This window comes from Tenebrio molitor, chromosome 2 (genome assembly GCF_963966145.1).
Source record: "Tenebrio molitor chromosome 2, icTenMoli1.1, whole genome shotgun sequence".
NCBI lineage: Eukaryota > Metazoa > Arthropoda > Insecta > Coleoptera > Tenebrionidae > Tenebrio > Tenebrio molitor.
Window position 1 is genome coordinate 22,391,900 of NC_091047.1, and position 20,358 is coordinate 22,412,257.

Here is a 20,358-nt window from a genome sequence, read left to right on the forward strand (position 1 = left end):
TCGTCAAAATAAAATCGCATTCTGAAAAAAATTAATTTCTGTAGTAGGAATGTAGTGTTTTTTCGCTATTGAACTCAACATGTCCTAAAATTTAAATTAAATCACAATAATTAATTATAAATAATTAACTAAACGGTAAATTCCGACTCCTTTATTATCATTATTGAAGCTACATCAACATTTCAATAAAATTTGTAAATTCCAAAAAATAATTTTCTCTGAAAACACAATTCTTGCATTTTATATCCACCAGGATTCGTAGCAACCAAGCCAAGCGGTAAGGTCAGCCCAATCTGGGAATTCATTTAGAAATTGTACGTAATGGGGCATTTTCCTGTTCAGATTGTCGTGTACGTATATTCCTGAAACGGCAATTTCGGTGGTTGCGCCACTGGAATTGGCTGGCACCTCCAGATCAAAAGAAAATTTCAAAGGAGCAATCTCTTTACCACAAATGTGGTTCATGTAATACAGATAGCGGTCGTTCCACACCTCTGTTTCCGAATCTGAAGGCATCTTATCAATGAGACTTATTGCCAACACTTTGTGTCCCTTTTTGGGGGAGAAATAGACCCCCACGCGATCCGGACCAATTATGGAAACGTTGTACCTCAACACCGTAGGAGAAACTTGAACCTTGGACAAAACGTCGAGTTTTACAGGCTGGTCGAGCACCGGTTGTCCTGCAGGTATCCAACTGCTGTACTTACTAAAAGAGTAAAAACATATACTCAACTTTTAGAATTGGGCCAGCACTTACATAATTTCAATCATTTTCGAATGGGCCAGAGGTAAACCACACAACAAGTACTTCTTGCAGTCCTCATCAAGCGATTTCGCTCGTGCGATATCTTTAACGCGGCCTTCGACTTTCTGGGGGGAATTGCGATCCATGTTGAGTAAAAAGTAGCCCGCATCTCGTTTACTTTCGACACCATTTTCATCATGAAACACTCGACGGGTGTGCTATGATGACAGTGTTTATAAAAAAAATCATTTGCCAGCTTCGGATCCAGTAGCATAAGAATGACTAACTGGTCATTGTCAAAAGCAAAGTAGAACAGTTGTGGTATGTCATTCTTATTCTTACTCTGACTTATTGATTGGTAACTTACCAACATCCAATATCTTTGAGGAGCTGGGGAATTTGTGTTGCCACTATAGGGGAAACCTAAAGGAGTGAAAATTATAATGAAACTTATTGCAAAAACTAGTGCCAGAAACGCCAGTAAATATTTGAAATGTCTAACCAAAGTTGTGAGGGCTACCTGTAATTGTAATAAAATATTATTTGATTCCTAGTTGGTATACTGGATATTTACAAATGGAGAAATGATCACTATTGTCAAGGCTGATGACAAGAGTGCTATTAAGAGATCTGCGTTCTTGTCTGGACCGATTCGCCCAGAGATGGGAACGAAAAGCGAGAGCGTCGTTAGTGCAGTGTACATCAAGAACATTGTAGGAATTATTAAACTGACAACATATATTACCTGCCATTTTCTTACTAAAACAGATCTACTGTATTTTTGTGAAGTCTTTGTGCTGGTTGATTTACCTGTATGTTGCAGTCTGAGTATGTGAATCAAGATGAAACCGGTGGTGTTGAATAACACAGGTATTAAAAGTGCATACATTGATCTGATATTCATAATGGAACCGATGAATAATATCAGAGTCCAAATAAATCTTACACAATGGGCTTGAATTTGAGCTTTAACATTGTGGGTTAATTTCTAAAAAAGAAACATTGTTACAACCTTTTTCTGTTAAGAGAATGATACATTTTGAAGTTTATTCTCTTGTTATAACTATTAAATCGGAAAAAAATGACGTTTGTATACGGGGTATTTCACGAGTGATAATGAGCCCAACGGAATTGAAAATGCAACCCACAATACATTTCCAAAGTTAACGTGGATTTTTGTTCTTTTGATTTAAAAAAACATATAACATGGTTAGCTGTGTAGTTTCGTAAATTTTGACATAAACGTCGTCCGCTTGGTAAAATGAAATTGTGAAAAAACGAAGTTTTTTCATTTCCTGATGTAAATTTGGTTTTGTCCGTTTGTCAATTAATTGTCTACTTGAAAACACCTATCAAATAATTTAAAAAAAATGTCACTGAATTTTGACCATAATTCTAACCTATATCTCGTAAGAAGGTTCCACACTATGAAATTTTATTCTAACAGTTTCCGTTTTTTTTTTGCAATTAATTGTTAACTTTTTCGTAAGAGTCAGTTGTGATAAATAAAATTATTGCAAGTAAAGCCATCATGGATTCATAATTTCATTTTAGCCACGTTCACTTTGGAAATGTATTGCGGGTTTTTTCAATTTTTTCAATTCCGTCGGGCTCATTATCACTCGTGAAATACAAATAGCCTGTATTATACCAAATAGTCGTAACGATATTTTACGTAAAACATTTATTAGCAGTGTCCGGACGAAATAGTACCGGACAAGTCGACCAGTACAACTTTACGTAATACCCCACTCACATATAAACACGATTCAGCTGGTTCGTTTTCAATAACAGGGAACCAGCTGAATCGTGTTTATGTGCGAGCGAGGGATTACGCAAAGTTGTACTGGTCGACTTCTCCGGTACTATTTCGTCCGGACACTGTTTATTAGTTTTTTGTTTTATGATCGATTATAGCTGATAAGAGCATGATTACCTCATGACGTATAAAAGGCAGAAGAGCGGAAGAAAATGCGACTGTTGGTGCTACGTAAAGTCCAAAAATGAGCCAAGGGTTGCCATACCAGCTCATGGAATATCCAATTTTATCGGTAAAAAGTGATATTAAGACAGCGAAAACTACTGCCGCGATCCATCCACCGAGTATAGTACCGAACGTCAAAGCAAAATATTTTAGAGTTTGTTTGGAGTATCCTGTAATACGATGATGTAATGTTTTGAGAAAAAAACTAGTGCAAAAACGATGATTTACCTATTTTGAAAGTGTGTACACTAAAGGCAAAAATTGCCAATGAGAGTACAACGACCACGTAATTTACAACATGGGCCACAGTCTGGGTGTACGAGATCATAAATAGTCCCAAGAAATCGTAGAAGATAATTTTCCCTGGATTGTCTTTCGGATTTGATACTTCAGGTGCGTTGGCAAGACTGCGAACCAAAGAGAGTGTATTGTCCCCGACGTGCTGGAAGGAACCGAGAGGAATATGTTCAAAATCGTCATACTTAGTATGATAGCGATAGCCTTGCTTGAAGAACGCCATATCAAGACCTGTAACGATTCATTACTGGTTTCAGTTGTCAACAAACAATTTTCCACTTTCCTACAAGCCCCCCGTAGTCCCTGAAAATCCTGAAATCGGTATCTGACGGAATGATATTGCTTTGGAAAATCTCTTCACCGGCGGCTTGTCCATACGGATGCGGCACCTTGGAGTAATAAGTCAACAGCCACGGCGCCGCAGGTCCCGACTGGAATAAAATTATCTTCCCTCCGGCTCCTGTAGCCTCCAGATTAAGCAAGACTTTACAGTCCTTGGCCCACTTGTGCTTGGTAATGAAGCCATGTGCGGCTTGCAGACCTGTTTCTTCAGCCCCGTTGAACAAAAATATTAAATTGTTGAGCGGCCGTTTAGGTTCCCTCGACAATTTCCTCAACACCTCCAACATCGTCGCACAATTAATTCCATCATCGCTGCCTCCAGGACTTGTGGGCACCGAGTCAAAATGCGCATTGATCAACACGCTCTGAGAAGCGTTATTAGCAGCGTGTAATTTCACGACAATGTTTTGCAAATTTGAGTAGGGTACTATTTTGCCAGTCGGTTTAGTCTGCAGGTAATGAGAGCCGCTAACCACTTGGATATCCAGTTCAACCTTCTGGTTCTTGTGCGCTCTTTGTATAATGAAATTAACTTCGCGTTTAAGAAAATCGACAGCTAGGACCTCGTTCTCGTAGCCCCCTGCTATGCGAGGTCCTATATCTGTCAACAGTTTTAAATCGTGTCGCGCCCTTTCAGTTATGAAAGCATCGGGTTGAGATTGCTACAAGCGAATTAAAACCTTGACTCTTTTACGAATATTCTGAATTTACCTACCTCGTCCGCCAGATATAGAGGTGTGGGCAGAATACTGTCGATCGTGTAAACAAGACCGTACAGACCTAGCAACACTGCGATCGTTCCGAAAGCTACAGCAATGGGGATGCTGTGGATACTGCTTCTGATTTTCTTGGAGCCGTCCAAGGCAACTGTTTCTTCATCACCCTCCATCATTAAATCGGCTCTCCGGCGCATTTTATGCGTGCTCTGAAGAAACTGACGAGTCAAAGCGCATCCGTTTTATTAATTACAGTGAAAGATATGCGTGGAGGCGAGAAAATTACTTTTCCACGCAGAATTTAACCGGTAGAATGTGGAGATTAACCGGGTATTAAAACTGATAGTGAGTATAAGTTTTATCTTGTCGAGCAATATTACGGCAAATAACACTTTGATATCACAAATTTTTTTACTGTTTATTAATAAAAATTAAAATACAATCAAGGGTCAATTATGCTGAGAGAATTACGAGAATGTTACACTAAAATTTAAGTACAAATATTACTGTAATTATATTTTATAGGTATTACGTAGTCGTTAATGTCCACTAGAATAAACCGGGTTGTATTACAATAATTTTAGATACACCATTTTTTTATTTTTCGGCAAAGGCAATATAACAGAGCATTTACGTATCACGGATTAACGCAATTAGTGACAATAAAGCACTTAAAACTTCGATCAAATTCCAGTTTTGTAAACAAATCACTTAACTCAAAACATCTACAAAAGTTAGGTTAACATTACAATGACACTTGAGTCCTTGAGTGTCAGGACTTTCAGGTCACAACTGTCATCTGTCACTGTCACCTGAAATTGTTAAGGTTATTTTCCAAGTGTGTTAACCTATAATTTTCTTTTATATTTCTAGTATTGTACAGTTTATAAATGTTGAAGTGAAAAATAATTCACAAATCAAGTAATGGATCTCTCGAACAAGTATTGTCTGTATGCGGGGACATCTCGTGGAGTTTTGCAATGTATTCCTATCTAACCTCAATGTCTCACGTTGTTTTTTAATTGTTCTATGTATTTTAGATACTTATTGCAAGCCTGATGAAAAAGTGTCGTATATTTTACCGGAACATCAATCAGAAATCACAGCTCTAGAATGGGGCAGGTCTGAGGATGAAATAATTATTGGTTATAAAAATGAACAAGTGCACCTTTATAACTCAATTGAAAATAAATATGTGAAGACTGTCAGCAAATTAGAAGGCGAAGGACGAATAGTTGGTGTTGCTCCTGCAGATAAATCTATTCTAATAGCGCAGCAAGAGGGGATTATTACACTTTGGAGTGGAAAGAAATCTGATTATTTTTCAATAAATCTTGAAGAGAAAGGGACTTTAGATGCCATTGTATACAATAAAAGTAGAGAAAATCTTGTAGGCACAGGAGGCGAATGCAATGATTTTAAAGTGTGGGATATTCAAACCAAGCAATGTCTATTTAAAGCAAAATCCGTAAGTTGTTAGTCTGAGTTGTGAGATTGAGATGTTTATTGAGTGATTGCAGCTGGGGCATGATGAGCTTAATTTGCCAATCCCTACATCAATCCGAGGGATCACTTCATTTCCAGAAAATGAGAAGCTGAATGCTTGCGCAACTAAAGAAGGACATGTTTTATTATATGATGAGAAGGCACAGAGAAGACCAGTTGTTAAATTTTTTGAGAAGAAAGCTAGTTACACTTGCATATCAAGTGCATACAGGGAGAGGTACAATTAAACTAGAAATTATAGCACCCAGAATAAAATAAAAATTGCAGACAATGTTTGGTAGGGACAACGAGAGGTTACATGCAACTGTTGGATTTGAGAGCCCCTGGAAAATTGTTGCAAACATTTACAGGTTTCACCGGCAGTATTACAAGCATTGTTTGTGATCCAGTTGAGCCACTTGTAGCAACTACAAGCTTGGATAGATTTTTGAGGGTTCACCATTTAGAAACTAAGGATCTGGTTTACAAAGTAGAACATTGGAATAGGGGGTCAGAGTAGGAACTAATAGTCAATTTCAGGTCTACTTGAAGCAAAATTTGACGAAAGTGTTGATGAAAGCTCTGATAAAAGAGGAACAACAAGAAGAAGTGGTAAATGAAGCTGTTGATGATGAGTATGAAGAACTGTTTAAGAATATGGAAACAGTGACAGATAAAGAACAGACTCAGCAAAAACGCAAGTCAGAATGTAAGACCGGCCAAAAAACGAAAAAGAAAATAAAAGAAGCTTAATTTGATTTTTTAATAATAAAGAGATTTTTAAATAACTTGTTTTATGTATTTCCAAGAAAATAATAGTAAATAAAAAATTAGGCAACCAACAAAGCAGTACACTTTTCCAAGAGAATTGTTTCGCAGTGTTAATTTTTATTAAATTAAATTAAATTCGTTTAGCACATTCTTGTTGCATAACTAACTTTGTACAATTTAAATTTTGGTTGCGTAAATTTTAAGAGAACAAAAATATATGACTAAAATTGTGTTTTTTTGGCACTCGTGGGCCTTTAAACTGGCTCACTTATGCCAAAAAAGCCCAAATTACACACGAACTCGTTAAATAAACTAATTACTATTATAATACGAGTATCTTTAAGGATAAATAAACAATAACGTCTTTGACAAAATATTGTCTGCCCTCTTCCTTCCCTTCCATTCAGAAACATTCACAAAAAATCACCTCAGTTGTACCATCTTTTAGAAAACAAAAACACGAAAATGACACTCGCCTTTTCCCACCCCTTTCTATTTCCATTCTTTCCCCTCTTCCATAGGTATCTCTTTCTTCGATCTTATCTTCATTCATATTTTTCCTCGTTCCTTTTCTTTCCCTCTCTCTCATTTCGCTACCTACATCCATTCCACACGTGCTCAATTGTCTTTCTCTCCTCACAACACATTCTGCACCTTCTTTCCTCCCCTTCCGTCCAATTCCTGTTTTCTCTCCTCATTCCCACATCTTAATCTCGCCATCATTTTTCTTTCTCTTGCACTCTCTCTCAATAGGTACTCCGGAATTTCCTCTGTCATACACCTCTCATACTCCTTGTTGAATCTGGATTCTTTGATTCTTTCCTTTCTTTCTTGCTTGTCTGTGTCTTTGTCCCTTTCACTCACCTCTACATTCATCCATCTTAATTTTGCTCTTAATTTTTCCACTTCTTCACTGGCATACTCGTTTCTCTGATATGATTTCTCCTTCTTCTCCGTGTTTTTTTCTTTTCTCTCCAGCATTTCGTTAATATCCTGCATTCTTCCCTTCCATCTATTTTCTCTTCAAACTTTGCTGCTCTCTTATACTCTTCCCTCATTATGTAACCTGGCGTTTCTCTGTCCACTCCTAGCGCCCCTCTCAAATATTTTTCTTGCTCTCTCTCTACTCCGCTTGTTCCTTCCATGCCCAGATCTCTGCCCCATCCATATACTCTTTATCATGCTCTCAAACATCATCATTCACCTCCTGAAATCACCTCCCTACTGTCTGTCTTTTATTCCCCAAACACATCCTACTACCTTATTTGCTTTCCTCACTATCTCTCTGATATGTGCCTTATCCGTGGCTCTTTCATTGAATGTGTAATCCAAGTATTTGAACTTGTTTACTTGTTCTTTTTTCCTTCCTTTCCAGTTCCACTCATTCTCTTCACTCTTCCTCTTTCTATTGTCAAACGCCGTCCTGAAGGAAACAATGCATACATCCCCCCCCCCTTTCTTCTTTAATTGATTCTTTGTTAAATAATCCAGGATGTATGCATGTCCAAAGTACCCCTTCCCTTTCTGAATCCTGCTTGACTGTATCCAATATCTCTCTTCATTCTTTTGCTCAAAAAGCCCGGATTATAATATAAATACGTTCGAATTGTGTAGCGTCGGAAGGAGAAGTGAGTTTGTTACTTTGTGTTTATGGTGGACCGGTCTTCAGAAAAAATTCGCCAATACGAAACGACGACGGGAGGGTTTGAATTGCGTCAGTGATCCACGACGGAAGGTTGTGGTCTCGCGACTTCTTCAGCATAGGCCGCCACAATAGTTTGGCAATAAATAGAGAGAATTTCAAAGCTTTATAAAGTGTAAATGAAAAAAAAAAATGTTTCACGTTGGGAAAAATTGTAATTGAATGCAATATGTAATGAAATGTAATTGAAAATGACTTACAATTGGCATTACACATTTCTTTGTAGTATCTACACACCATGAGATTTTTTTCAGAATTTCTAGACAATATTTAGATTTTTTACGCGCAAACTGACGAATCTACAAGTCATGCGAAATTGGAGTATTTCACGGCGCGCTTTTAAACATCTCTCCCTTCTAATTTCTAATTAATTCTAATAGGTAGTTACAATACGCCTGTTCTTGCCATTTTCTTGTTCTTTTGTTCTGCAAAAAAAGTTCATAATCATTTTTTTTTCTTTGGCGTAGTTATCGTCACGTAGAGGTGAATTAAGCCCCAAAAAAATGAATTTCTAAAACTTTAAAATATTTACAAATTGTTTAAACAGTTGCCTGACTATTTCCTACGGTGAAAATATATAACAGGGTCCAATGAACCGATTTGTACCAGTCAAACATTTTTTTTTTGTCCTACGTTTAGAATTAATGCAAGTGATTACATGGATGCTGTCGCACCCATATGGTCTTCATGTAGTTAGTCGATATATGTAAGGAAGGATAGGCCGTTACAAATCAAAGGACAATAAATTCGGTCTTGAATGTGGTGAAGAAAGATTCACTAGGATTTTATTACATTTATTAAAAACCAAATCTTTTTATTTACAATATACACAATTAAAAACAATGATTATATTAAAAATCTTAATAAATATTGTATCGTACATAACTACAGTCTACCTAAACTCGTAGATAGAAAAGGTATAAAACAATTTAAGTATACATACATTATAAATTTGTACATTATATGGGAAAGAACACAAAAAGTATGTAGAAGCACGATTTCAAGGCAGATTTCTACAAATTCGGCATTATAGACCTAAGATTACGTACCCTGAATATAATGCGTTACATTTATTTTTGGCAATCAATTATAAAAAAATGGAAGGCATCTCTCAACGTTTCAAATTCAATCAAGATATGACACAGTTCTTGTCTTTATCGTCCAAAGCTCCCTTCTTACTCGGGGACTTTTGATTCGTCGCTTGTCTTCTTCTGGCACAGGCAAGAGCATCGTTAGGAACATATGAGATTCTCACGCCTCCGTAGGCACGTCTTGGCGGCAACTGGTAGTCCAGATCGTCACTGGAACTGCTCGACGAGCACGTCGAACAGTAACTCTCGGCGTCGTCGTGCTCCTGGCGACTGGTACCGGCCATTTGCGACTCCGAAATGGTCTTCCTGGGCTTCGCCTTGCGCTCCAGAGTGTCCACGTGGCGGGAGCGGCCCGAGTAACTCCGACTCCTGGGGAACTTCCTCGAGGCCTCCATGCTGGCGTTGTCGGCTTCGTCCGCTTCGAACGCCTCGTTGTCGCCCTGGAAGCGGACGCTGAGCAGGCCGCGCCCTCTCTTGTTGGGCGAGCCGGGGGTGGTGGAGTTGCCCGTGCTCTCGCTCGACCCGGGGGCGGCCAGCTCCGGCATGGACGACGCGTGCGGGGGCGCTTGTTCGGAGGTAGTGTTATTGTTCTCTTTTTCGTTGGTGTTATTGTCAGCTTGGTTGTCGTTGATGGCTTTGGGGTGCCAGTCGTCCAGACTCAAGTCGGCCAGGTGGAGGGGCTCCCTGCTGCGATCGCGCGCGTGCAACAGCTTCTCCAAATCCGGGGAGTGGATCTGGCCGCCGCGCTCGTTCAGCAGCCGCTCCAGGTTCCGCTCCAGGAGCACCCGGTCCAGACCCCGCCCGCCGGGGCTCTGCGCTCCGCTCGGAAGCCCCCTCGAGGCCAAATCCTCGCCGTCTGTGATGACTTGCAACGTGCTGCCGTTGTCCGATGGGGTGGGAGTGCCGGGGATGGACCGGTCGGGCTTGGGAGACCTCTGCAAGGCCCTCCTCCCCATTTTCGGGGACCTCACCGGCGGCGACCTCGACAGACTGGTGATCTGGTAGTGCCCCGAGTGGAGCACTCCGTGCGGAGACGAGGGCGACGACATCGTGGGCGATATGGAGGGGTTGTGTCGGCGGCTGGGCGACGGGGGCGGCGTGCTGGATTCGTTGGGTGACGGCGGTCTCGGCGGTCGACTTCGCGTCTGCCTCGGGACGCGAGTCCCGGGGCCGGAGCTGTCCGACGGTGTCGGGGGTTCACCCTTGCTGCAGGCGATTGAACAGTAGATGGCGCCGCGACGGGGGAGGAACGGCCGCCCCAACAGGGAGGTGTGACAAGTATGGCAACAGAAACACAGTTCGGTGGCGTGCCAGTGTTGGCCTTCGTGGCTCATCTGGCCCTGGTCGACGCCGATGGGTTCGCCGCAGGAGTCGCAGTACTCGGCGAACATGGCGTCGAAGCAGTGGAGGCAGTAGGGGCGGCCGTCACGCATTATGTAACGCTGGCCTCCGAGCTGCCGCTCGCACTCGGAGCAGGCGAAGTGCTTCATGTGCCAGGCGCGACCCTCGGCCTCCGTGCATTCGTCGGCGAGGATGATCTGGAATAGGAGAAAAAAATGTAATTTATGGAAAAAAAATCTATAGACCATGCGTTCTCGTGTGATGGTCGTTAATACAAATGTTTTACATCGGTGCGTTCCTTTTTTTCACCACCGGGTTGTTGCGTGGATCACGATAAATGGTCTTTATAAGTTTTTAAAATGATTCACTAATTTGACCCACCAGAACGGTTATTTCCTGACCACCCATCAAGATGGTTTTTGTAATTCGGGTAATCATTCTTGACATGATCGCGGCTGTTGGAGTCTTGTACCACATACGTCAGATCTTTTCTTTTTATAAACATAAGCATGAATAGGTCTAGAGTTGTCGGATTCTTTAATTTGTGAAGTTATTGTAATTTTATTATTCTATTTACAAATTGTAATTTTTATAGTTATTTGTATATTAAGGCCGCGAAATCATTCTTTAGCGTACCGAGAGAAAAATTGCGGCCGAGGCAGGACAATCTCGAGGATTTCGCTGATTCTCCAAAAACAAAATTTATAAATATACTGACGTAACTTAAAATGCAACCCACACTATATTTCCGAAAAAAGCTGGCTACTGAAATTAAAATGTCCGGCTTTTTTTGAAAATGTATTGTGGGTTGACTTTATTATTCCGTCAGGCTCATTATCACTCGTGAAATATCCTCTATAGTTTTATATAATATAAACGATGAAGACACGACAAATATTGTAAGTTTACAGATGAATGTAGGATTTAATAACTACGTAATTCTCAATTATATGGCTTCAACAATTCATCTATTGGAAAAATTTGTGTAGCAAAATGTGAAGAGGAAAATGGACAAATTATCATAATACAGGGTATTGGTATTGCTATGAAAACTTGTGTTGTGTTCAATATCATCGTCAAGAAAATAAAACTTACCTAAACATCCAAACCTAACCTCACAAATTTTGCCAGAGTGTACCTCTAAAAGCGGACGTATTTGTAGTTTCTATTGAAAAATACAGATTTTTGATGTTTATTTAAAAACAGCATTGGATTTAAATAATATTAATTATTTATGCCTTGCTCCTTATTCCTTCAAGTCATTCATAATGATATATTTTTTATAGAATAGGTATCTACATATTAAAATCAGTAACGAGCATCATAGAAGTTTTCACTTCTGTCGTGCGGTCTTAAGCACACACTTTTTTTTAAAATAGATTTGGATCTGCGATTTTAATGTAGGTAACATGTACAAAACTGTATTAATATTTTTTTCATCAACATCTACAAAGCAATTCTCTTGTTACTTTTTCATCGCTGACAGAGAAGTTAGAGGCGTTTTGTTAGACTTATTAAACAAAGAAGTAAAATCATTTCCTTTTGTTGTTCCTTTCTATAATAAGAAGTGTTAGATCTCAAAATGTGCCGCAAGGGACAACCTGTCAAGTTCAATTTATTCGTAGGAGTATGTTCCTTCCATTCTCCTTCATATTTTACAACCCATCTACCGCAAAGTACTTATTTGTGTTATACAATATTATTATTGTTAATTGATTAGAACCATATATGTATCTATTTCAAAGAGTAACTGAATATCTTGAATCAAACCTGGATGAGTGCTCTTGACAACACTTTACTGTTCCACCAAAAAAAACCTCTAATCTTGATAAGATTCTTTGGTTTTTTATCTTATCATTTATTTTCTGCGCATTGTCTAAAATATTCCACCTTCAAGTGTACTCTTTGTGTTTTGCGACCGAGTGTCTAGCACAGTCCTCTTTCAATTGTGCAAAGAAATCGTCCGTTAACAAAAGCACAAGCACCAGACGAAAACCCAACACTAATTGCCCAGACACTCATTATCTCGCATTGACAACCGTTCTCAACATTTGCGTGGGAATAAAATAATTACCTCGTCGCAGGCCGAACAGCGCGGTTTGATGGTTTCTGCATGGTGTCTCCCGCAATACAAGCGGCCTTCTTTGTAGAAATATATCAGATCGACGAGAAGCTCCCTGCAGACGCTGCACGCGAAGCAGGCGGGATGCCAGCAGGTGTTAGGGCCTGCCCTCGACGCGAACACACAAATATCCCCGGTAGCCAACATCTCTTCGCACTGCAACAGAAAAAAAAACATCATCGTTTGATCAACGAGGCTGGCTCGGACTTAATAGATTTGGTTAGGTGGAAAAAGCGCCGCATCAGTCGGAGGCGGTGCCGCAGGAGTCTGTCGCATGGCCCCGGCGGCGACAATTCATGCTCCTAATAAATCTGTCGGGAACAAATGGCGCCGGATGAGGAGCCGAACAAGGATGAACGCGGGATTTACGCCGCTGCCCCTGGGCGAGAGACTGAGACGGCGGCGGACGTGAATTACTGCCATATTTATACGATACACCAACCCCCGTGCGGCGGACAACCTCCGGCGACGAAATTAAATCGCAACGAAATCCCCAAACTGGATGGAATTAGGCGAGACACGTGCCGGCAGAGAATGAGGGAGTCAGGTAGGTTTGTGACAGGTGTCCAAACAGGAAGAATCAAAGAGATCACTCAAACTAATCTCGAAATAAACTAATTGTGAAGCTGTTTTTTAAATCTCACCGCTAATTCCAGTTTCTAACAGGATAAAGCAAAATATCTTACGTGATGGTGCTTGTAGATATCTTATGCTATAAGCTGTCATTTGGCCCGTCAGATCCCAAATCTAAATCTAAATAAATATACGCACTGGGCTGAGGTCGTAAACTGTTGTTTCCATTACCACATAATGGGTTAGAACGTTACACGACTTAACAATAGACTGGAATGACAGGCTGATTATTTGCCTTCTAGAACTAGGAATATTAATGCTACTTCGACTCTATACAATGCTATTCTCTCATTGAAACTTTAAATTTTAAACGAAACTCACAACTTGAAAGGATAAACGAGCATTTGATGAAATTATCGCGACAGAAGCTTAGAAGCTTGTAAAGCTCAGCGTTTAGAACTTGCAGATTTCGAAGAAGTCAAACACTGTTCACAACTCGATTAAATTGTTAGGGATTTAGTTAAACAGTAAATCGAATTGGGACAGGTATACACAGTGCAAATAGTACGTTGTTAAGTAGAGATAACACTATGTGAAAAATAGTAATTTTTGAGCTACCAACCTATTTTCACTCGATTCTTGCCTGACACAGAAAGATTAGTTTACCGAATCCATGTCGGTTGTTATGGAAACAATAAAATAACAGAACTGTTATAGACGATAGCAGACCTGTTATGGATTATACACAGTGCTGTTATGAACAGGCAACAAGTTTAAAATTCAACCGACAGAATTTTGTATGTTTAAGTGAAATCCGTGGCGCAAAATAGCTATTCGTGCAATAAGTTAGGAAATGTAGTGCTTTTCCGTATTAGGCATGGGATGTCTGACCGAGGCGATAGCCGAGTTGTCACAAACAGTAACATTAGACTACGAAAATGTAGGAAATGTACAAGAAAATAGAGAATTCAAAATACTCTTGGGTGAGATTCTTTCACTAGTGAATTTTGAAATGATGTGCAGTGTGAGTAAACAGGGGAAATTCCGATCACTGCTATTTTGAGAAAACCGGAAACACTGATGTAGTGTGCTGACCTTGCACCGTCACAAAATACGAAAATCATTATTTAATTTGAACTTTAGTAATTGAACATGTTCTCAGTAAAACGCGAACAATTCTCACTTCAAAACGATACTTTGCTGAAATTTAATCACGAATAGTGACTGCATGTAGGTGTAGTTGTTGAATGTAAAATATAACCACGTTTCCAGTTTAAAAAGTTCATTAACGGACCTGTATTGGCCTATACGGAAACGAGAATTACATTTTTTTCCATTGAAATTTGCATAATTGCACATCCGTCCATATAAGCCAACGAAAGATCGTAATACCGGTTTCATTATTGTCTGTGTTACTTCATTCATGAGTCGAAACTGGCGGATATTATCTCCGAAAATATTGTAACGTAAATTTTTGTTATCGTGTTATCATGTGACAACAGGACGTGATACGAAGCAGACACTGTAAATATCAACAAATGCAAAGAACTTTGCTAAAAATAAATGTAACGATGTGAATAAATAATAAATAATCTGTTTTAACTTGTACCTGTTGATATTTAAGAATGTTGCATTTTTTATGTTCCTGCACATTTCTTACATCGAGTATGGATTTTTTTGAAACGTAGAAATATGGATAAAGTGTGACATGTGTGAGAATACAATATAATTTAAACCGTCTTGATTGTAAACGAATGCGAGAAGACGTAAAGCGTCAAGACACATAACTTACAGCAGGATTTAAACGGTAAGTGGGTGTTCGCCATTATAATAATGGTAAATCAGTAAAGGCGAGGTGGTTAAATTTAAGAAAAATCTTACTGCAGCAATATACCATAAGTTATACGTTGGTTGAACCGAAAATTTTTGCAATCTAATAAAACAGATTGTAAATTTAAAGAAACATTTTTATTTTTGTAGACATTTTTGAGAGTTGGTCAGGAACCCAAGGACAACGAATTTCACTGGCACCTAAGTAATGGTGTAGTAACATGGCGTTAATGGCGGTCATACCACTGCTTAAAATGCTTTTAATAATTTTAACATGCGTTCAATTGAAAACTTGGGCTGGGAAGGTGTTGAAAAAAGTAAACCATTTGGAACAGCGTGAAGTTTGAATTTCCCGCTGTTTGACATCAATGACATTTGTTTATGTCATTGATACTTTGGTCATTGACCTCATAGAAAATACCCTTAGATATTTGCTTCGAGTATAGGAACCGCTAGTTACTCCATTTTTAATGTAAAACATTGCAAAGAAAGAAGAAAAATACAATAGTAGTTTATTTGACGAGTTCTTGTGTAAATTGTTTTTTTTTGGCACGAGTGGGCCAATTTTGAATTCCTGCTTCAAGACTGGTCTTATGAAACTTGTCTTTTAATATATTATTATTTAACGAAATCATGTGTAAAAAGCCCACGAGTGCCAAAAAAGCCCAATTGACACACGAACGAGTTGAATACAACGTTTTTTTGTTCGACGAGCCCCTTAAAGGCTCCAAATCGCTTAAAATCTTTAAAATTAGCTTGACGTTTCGTTTTGACAAGTAGTGACATTTATCAAAATCCGTTCACATAGGAGAAAATTCTCAAATTCTGACAGTGTCGAACAAAAAAGGTTTTTTGTTTATAAATTTTAGGTTAGCTGTCAAGTTGTCAACATGCTCAACTTACAACTGTCAATCCACACTTTAAAAAAGCAAAACAACTGACGGTTTCCAACGCCTTCCCATTTGAACAGCTAAGCAATACGACCGTCATCGTCAATCATGTTTCGAACTGAAGCTATGTTTTCTTCATCATTGCTAAGCGAAATTTAGATTTGAATTCATTGTACCGGGTGTAAACAGATTCTCGAGAAGATGCTTCTTCATCCGAATCAGAGCGAAGTCTTTCGACGTGCTTTTCAAGAGTGAAAGAACTTTTAATATCATAATACATAGCAATTTTGAAATTTTCTTTCGTTAAATTAATTTTCATTTTGCACTGTCCAATTTAGAAATGAACAGAAAATTAACGAAAGCACCTATCAAAACCAAATTGCAGCTGTCAAAATACCGAACACTTATTTAATCGTACAGATGCACGCAATTAATTATTGATGTATTAGTTTGCAAAAAGTTTAGTGCAACTGACTTGTGGAAGAGGAGCAAAACCACTACCACCACCACCAGAAAACCAATTAACTGCACATCAATTTCACGTCCTTATAAAGACCGAAAAGCCCCACTAATTAGCCCGAATCGATAAAAATTAACACATAATAGCGGCTAACAGCCGTCAGATGTACATTAATGCAAATATGGGAGCTAATGGTTACACATTAGGGGTAATAAATAAAGGCGAAGGGCGTCCGCCCGACAGCCGCCTCTTCCCAAGAAACTGCACACGATCAACATGCATCGTGCATGCCATCCTCATCTTTTAATGACGTCCATCGGAAAAAATCGAAACCGCATTAGATGGAAACACTTGCAAGATCACGGCCCAGGAATTTCCGTTTCCTCCCGAGATGAGCTAAGTGGTCCTGATGATGATTCTTTCGAGTTATTTAAAGTGGCGAAGTTTTCTGGAATTAATGAGCCGAATTGAACGGTCTCCGAGGATATCTCGGCCATTATGACTAGTACATTAGCCCCAAAGTGTCTAGATGAGGACTAATAAGGACTTTAATGCAGCTGAATCCGTCAAACGAATGCGGCGGCACTTTAAAATATTACTTCCCTTTCATCGAAGGGACCGTTTAAAAGTTTCGCCCGATGAGCAAAGCTGGGCCATTAAAATTATTGTACGAGATTAGGGGTGGGTGACGACATTCGCAGAGAGCAGATATTTGGAGAGAATGTCCAAGAGATTTTCATTACTTATGTAAAGTGGTAATTTAATTTAATCAAAAAATATTTGTAAGCGATTTTCTTTCGTGCTACATTAGGCAATCCGTTTTCGCGGAGGAAAGTCTGAATTCTGAAAAACAGTTTCATCTTTATCTTACGTAATTGTAACGTACAATAGTACTGTAATGGGCTGAATAGGTTCTCTAAATTAAGATACACAAGTAAAGTGTATTTTTCAACTCCTATTGGATAATACTGTAATTATTAAAGTGTTTTTCATTGGTGGATAACAGAATTTATTACCCACGGTCTGTTGAAGAATCAAAGCTCACTGCAAGCAACTAGTTTGTAAAGTCCAATCGCAAATTTTAATGCAATGGTATTAAGTATACAGAGTAATAATTTTAAAACGTCAGTTTCAGTTTGTCTAATAATGAAACTTATTTATCAATTTCTCTTCATAATCCTAGAAAAAATACAGTATTGTACTCGCGGATAATGGCTATTGCTCGCTCAGATGAATTAAGTCACTCGCCTGCGCCTCGTGAAACAAAATCATCCTCACGAGTAATAGCCATCATTGTCCGTTCATTATATACTATTTTCCAACCCGAAAGCAACGATGGCGATGATCAAATGGGGGACGTACAGGATGAAAACGCGACATTATAGAGATTTTATTTTAATTTGCCATAATCATGATGGGACTTAACGTTGCTACTTGCAATTCCTCCATTCATGTTTCGGAAGTGGAGAAATTATCTGATATAACTACATCTAACGTTTCTTTTCCTTGATGTAAATTTAATAATATGAGACACTCGCAACTTATTGTAAAAAGAAAATTAAGTAAGGAAAAAATATTTGTTATTGTTACAAAAGTAAAAAGCAGATGTGGATGCATTGCCGCGTATTTTGTTTCTGCCATAACTTGCGTAATAAAAATATGGCAATTTGGCACAAAACAATTAGTTCCGGAGCACACCGCCGGGGGCAGCGTCCATTATCGCCCAAATTAAAAAATCCAAAATTAGCATTTTTATAATTGCTGCTCGCAATGAAGACGCTCATAAAAACGAAGAGGTCATTCGTTCTGACATCCAGACGTGCATCTCGACCTCTCGAGAACCAAACGAAACGCCACCGGAAAAACTTAATTAAAGCCGCACCAATTCCGGCGAAACGACACCTGAGGGATTGCTTCGGAATTGCATCCAGCCCCACGCAACAAATTAAAAATAAAATATTTCATAAAATAATCGTTTATCCTTAATGACCCCCTAACAATACTGTTGGCTCCATTCGAGAAGTTTTATCCCGGAGTGCGGGGTTCCCCCCTCCGCGATTTACTTTTCTCGATATCAGCTTCTTCAGTGGGGGCCATAAACTGTTTTATGACGCCCGCTCCCCCGGAGCCACCAACCGCGTAATTAGTATAAGTTTAATTAATCGCGTCAATCAGGAGTTACCGGCCACGTCAAATTACTTCGACGGTCTGGAGCTTCGCCCCGTGGTGGTATTTAGGAGTAATGGGGCCTTTAACGTGCTCCTTGCCTTAAACTAGATGATGATTAACCTGTTTTTGCGATCGGAATTTATTTCTTCGGCTGAACCCTTCGACCGGGCGATTACCTCCTGCCGGGTATTTACCCAAATTGGCAGATGAAGAGCACAAGAGCCGGTGCTGATTAAACGCCGACCATTGCGGCGAAGGAAAAGCTGCAGATACGAATTCCACACGAAGGATAACACATAAATCTAAAGCAATCAACGCGAGCCAGTTGTCATCGTTTGAAGACTAAAACGCAAAATGAAGGATGCAGGGAAAGTTAATTTATCACCGTCGACCCGCTTTCCACTGGGAATTGGGTCAATTCATGTTTGAAAATCGTTCAATGGCGGAATAATGATAAATGATGGGCTTTGGTGGGCGTCGGAGTGATCAAATTTCTTTAAAAATATGGAACGGAGCAGTATGTAGTGCTGGCGTATTTCACACGGGTCGTAATTTCAAAATGACTTTAAACAACCTACGTCACTACATTCGTACATTAAACTGTCAATAATAACATCGTTGGGGTGTAGGGTGCGGTCTTCGAATTGCGTGTTACTGTTGTGCAGTGAATTTACAACAATGGGAGCAACAGGTGCCTCTTGCAACATTGATGACTGCGAACTGGTGTCTGCGACATTTTGTGCTGGTTTTACACGCTCAAATAATTTGTGTGAAGCAAAAAATTTAAATCTGTTGTTGCTTGAAAAATAATTAATATAAGGTTTTCGCCTATTTGATGTAAATATTATTGTATGTCAAAATTCATTAAGCTTCAACGTTGCGAAAATCAAACGTACAGGGTATTATATCACTTCACGAGTGATAATGAGCCCGACGGAATTGATAATGCAACCCACAATACATTTGCAAAGCAAATCTGTATTTGGACGCGGAGAATATCCAAGTTTGCTTTGCAAATGTAATGTGGGTTGCATTTTCAATTCCGTCAGGGTCGTGAAATGTCCTGTATATTATGACGTTACAGATCCAGTGAAAATGTTTATTGGTTGTTGCTTGTAATTGTAATTGTATTTGGGTTATTTCAATTTAATTTTTATGACTGGTTTAAATCAGTTCCATTGTTCTAGAAATAGTAAAATTTAATTTTTATAATAATGCACATTGCAACAAATTTACTTGGTACAGATTTATTGCACTAAAGGATCTGTGGTCTGTGCAAATTACATATTTCAGTATTCTGTTTCAACGACAATTTCGGAATCAACAAAACAACTCTTTGAAGATCTCAATTTTGCTCTTTGCTCTTTTATTGTTATAATTTTGGTAGTAAGAATTTCCCGTCTTCCCATGAGTGCTTAATCAAATCTCATCCTTCAATTTGGTAACTAACAATTATTATTTTTGCTTCACTTTGTAAGTACCAATTATTACCTTTGCTAATTCGCCTCCAACAATGAACAAATAACTAAGAACCAGTAATTAGACTTAATGAACTTATTAGAGTGGAAGATTATATTAACTTCGCGTTTAATAATAGCTTGTAAAAAGGATAATTTCAGAGCGCTTTTGTAAATGAAAATCATAGATTAAAGAAGAAAAAAACATGTTGCTGGAGGTACGGACAGGATGACCCAAAGAAAATGAAACAGGCGTGTTGTGTGACCCTAAACCTCGATTTTTTGAAAAACAAAGTCAATTTGATTTGCAAAGGGAACATGGCAAGGGTTATCAAAAGATAAACCATTTGAAAACATGATGAATTTGCTCCGCAGTGGTT

At 39.0% G+C, this 20,358-nt stretch overlaps 3 protein-coding genes across 7 annotated transcripts in view; 1 reads left to right on the forward strand and 2 right to left on the reverse strand.

Moving 5' to 3' along the window:
• Positions 1-136: 136 nt before the first annotated feature.
• On the reverse strand, positions 137-4,284 carry LOC138124757 (endoplasmic reticulum metallopeptidase 1-like). The gene is made up of 9 exons (XM_069039915.1): positions 4,087-4,284; positions 3,312-4,033; positions 2,961-3,259; positions 2,685-2,902; positions 1,559-1,736; positions 1,323-1,507; positions 1,116-1,268; positions 761-966; positions 137-709 (listed from the first exon to the last, which is right to left on the reverse strand). The coding sequence occupies exons 1-9, from the start codon at positions 4,282-4,284 to the stop codon at positions 241-243; spliced, it is 2,628 nt and encodes an 875-aa protein (XP_068896016.1). The 3' UTR covers positions 137-240.
• A 487-nt stretch (positions 4,285-4,771) lies between these two features.
• l(2)k09848 (lethal (2) k09848) lies at positions 4,772-6,360 on the forward strand. Of its 2 annotated transcripts, XM_069039922.1 has the most exons (6): positions 4,772-4,907; positions 4,961-5,069; positions 5,128-5,555; positions 5,608-5,810; positions 5,861-6,062; positions 6,113-6,360. In XM_069039922.1, the coding sequence occupies exons 2-6, from the start codon at positions 5,012-5,014 to the stop codon at positions 6,323-6,325; spliced, it is 1,104 nt and encodes a 367-aa protein (XP_068896023.1). In that variant the 5' UTR covers positions 4,772-4,907; positions 4,961-5,011; the 3' UTR covers positions 6,326-6,360. The 2 variants fall into 2 exon arrangements, with proteins under 2 accessions (XP_068896023.1, XP_068896022.1); XM_069039921.1 differs by having other exon boundaries at positions 4,868-5,069.
• A 2,463-nt stretch (positions 6,361-8,823) lies between these two features.
• The window catches only part of LOC138124951 (protein prickle-like), a 201,150-nt gene continuing 189,615 nt past the window's right edge, over positions 8,824-20,358 (reverse strand). For all 4 annotated transcript variants that reach the window (XM_069040151.1, XM_069040149.1, XM_069040150.1 and 1 more), the window contains 2 exons: positions 12,552-12,755; positions 8,824-10,674 (listed from right to left, as the gene is read on the reverse strand). In XM_069040151.1, the coding sequence (XP_068896252.1) occupies positions 9,175-10,674; positions 12,552-12,755 (1,704 nt within the window). In that variant the 3' untranslated portion in view covers positions 8,824-9,174. The remainder of the gene's footprint in view (positions 10,675-12,551; positions 12,756-20,358) is intronic.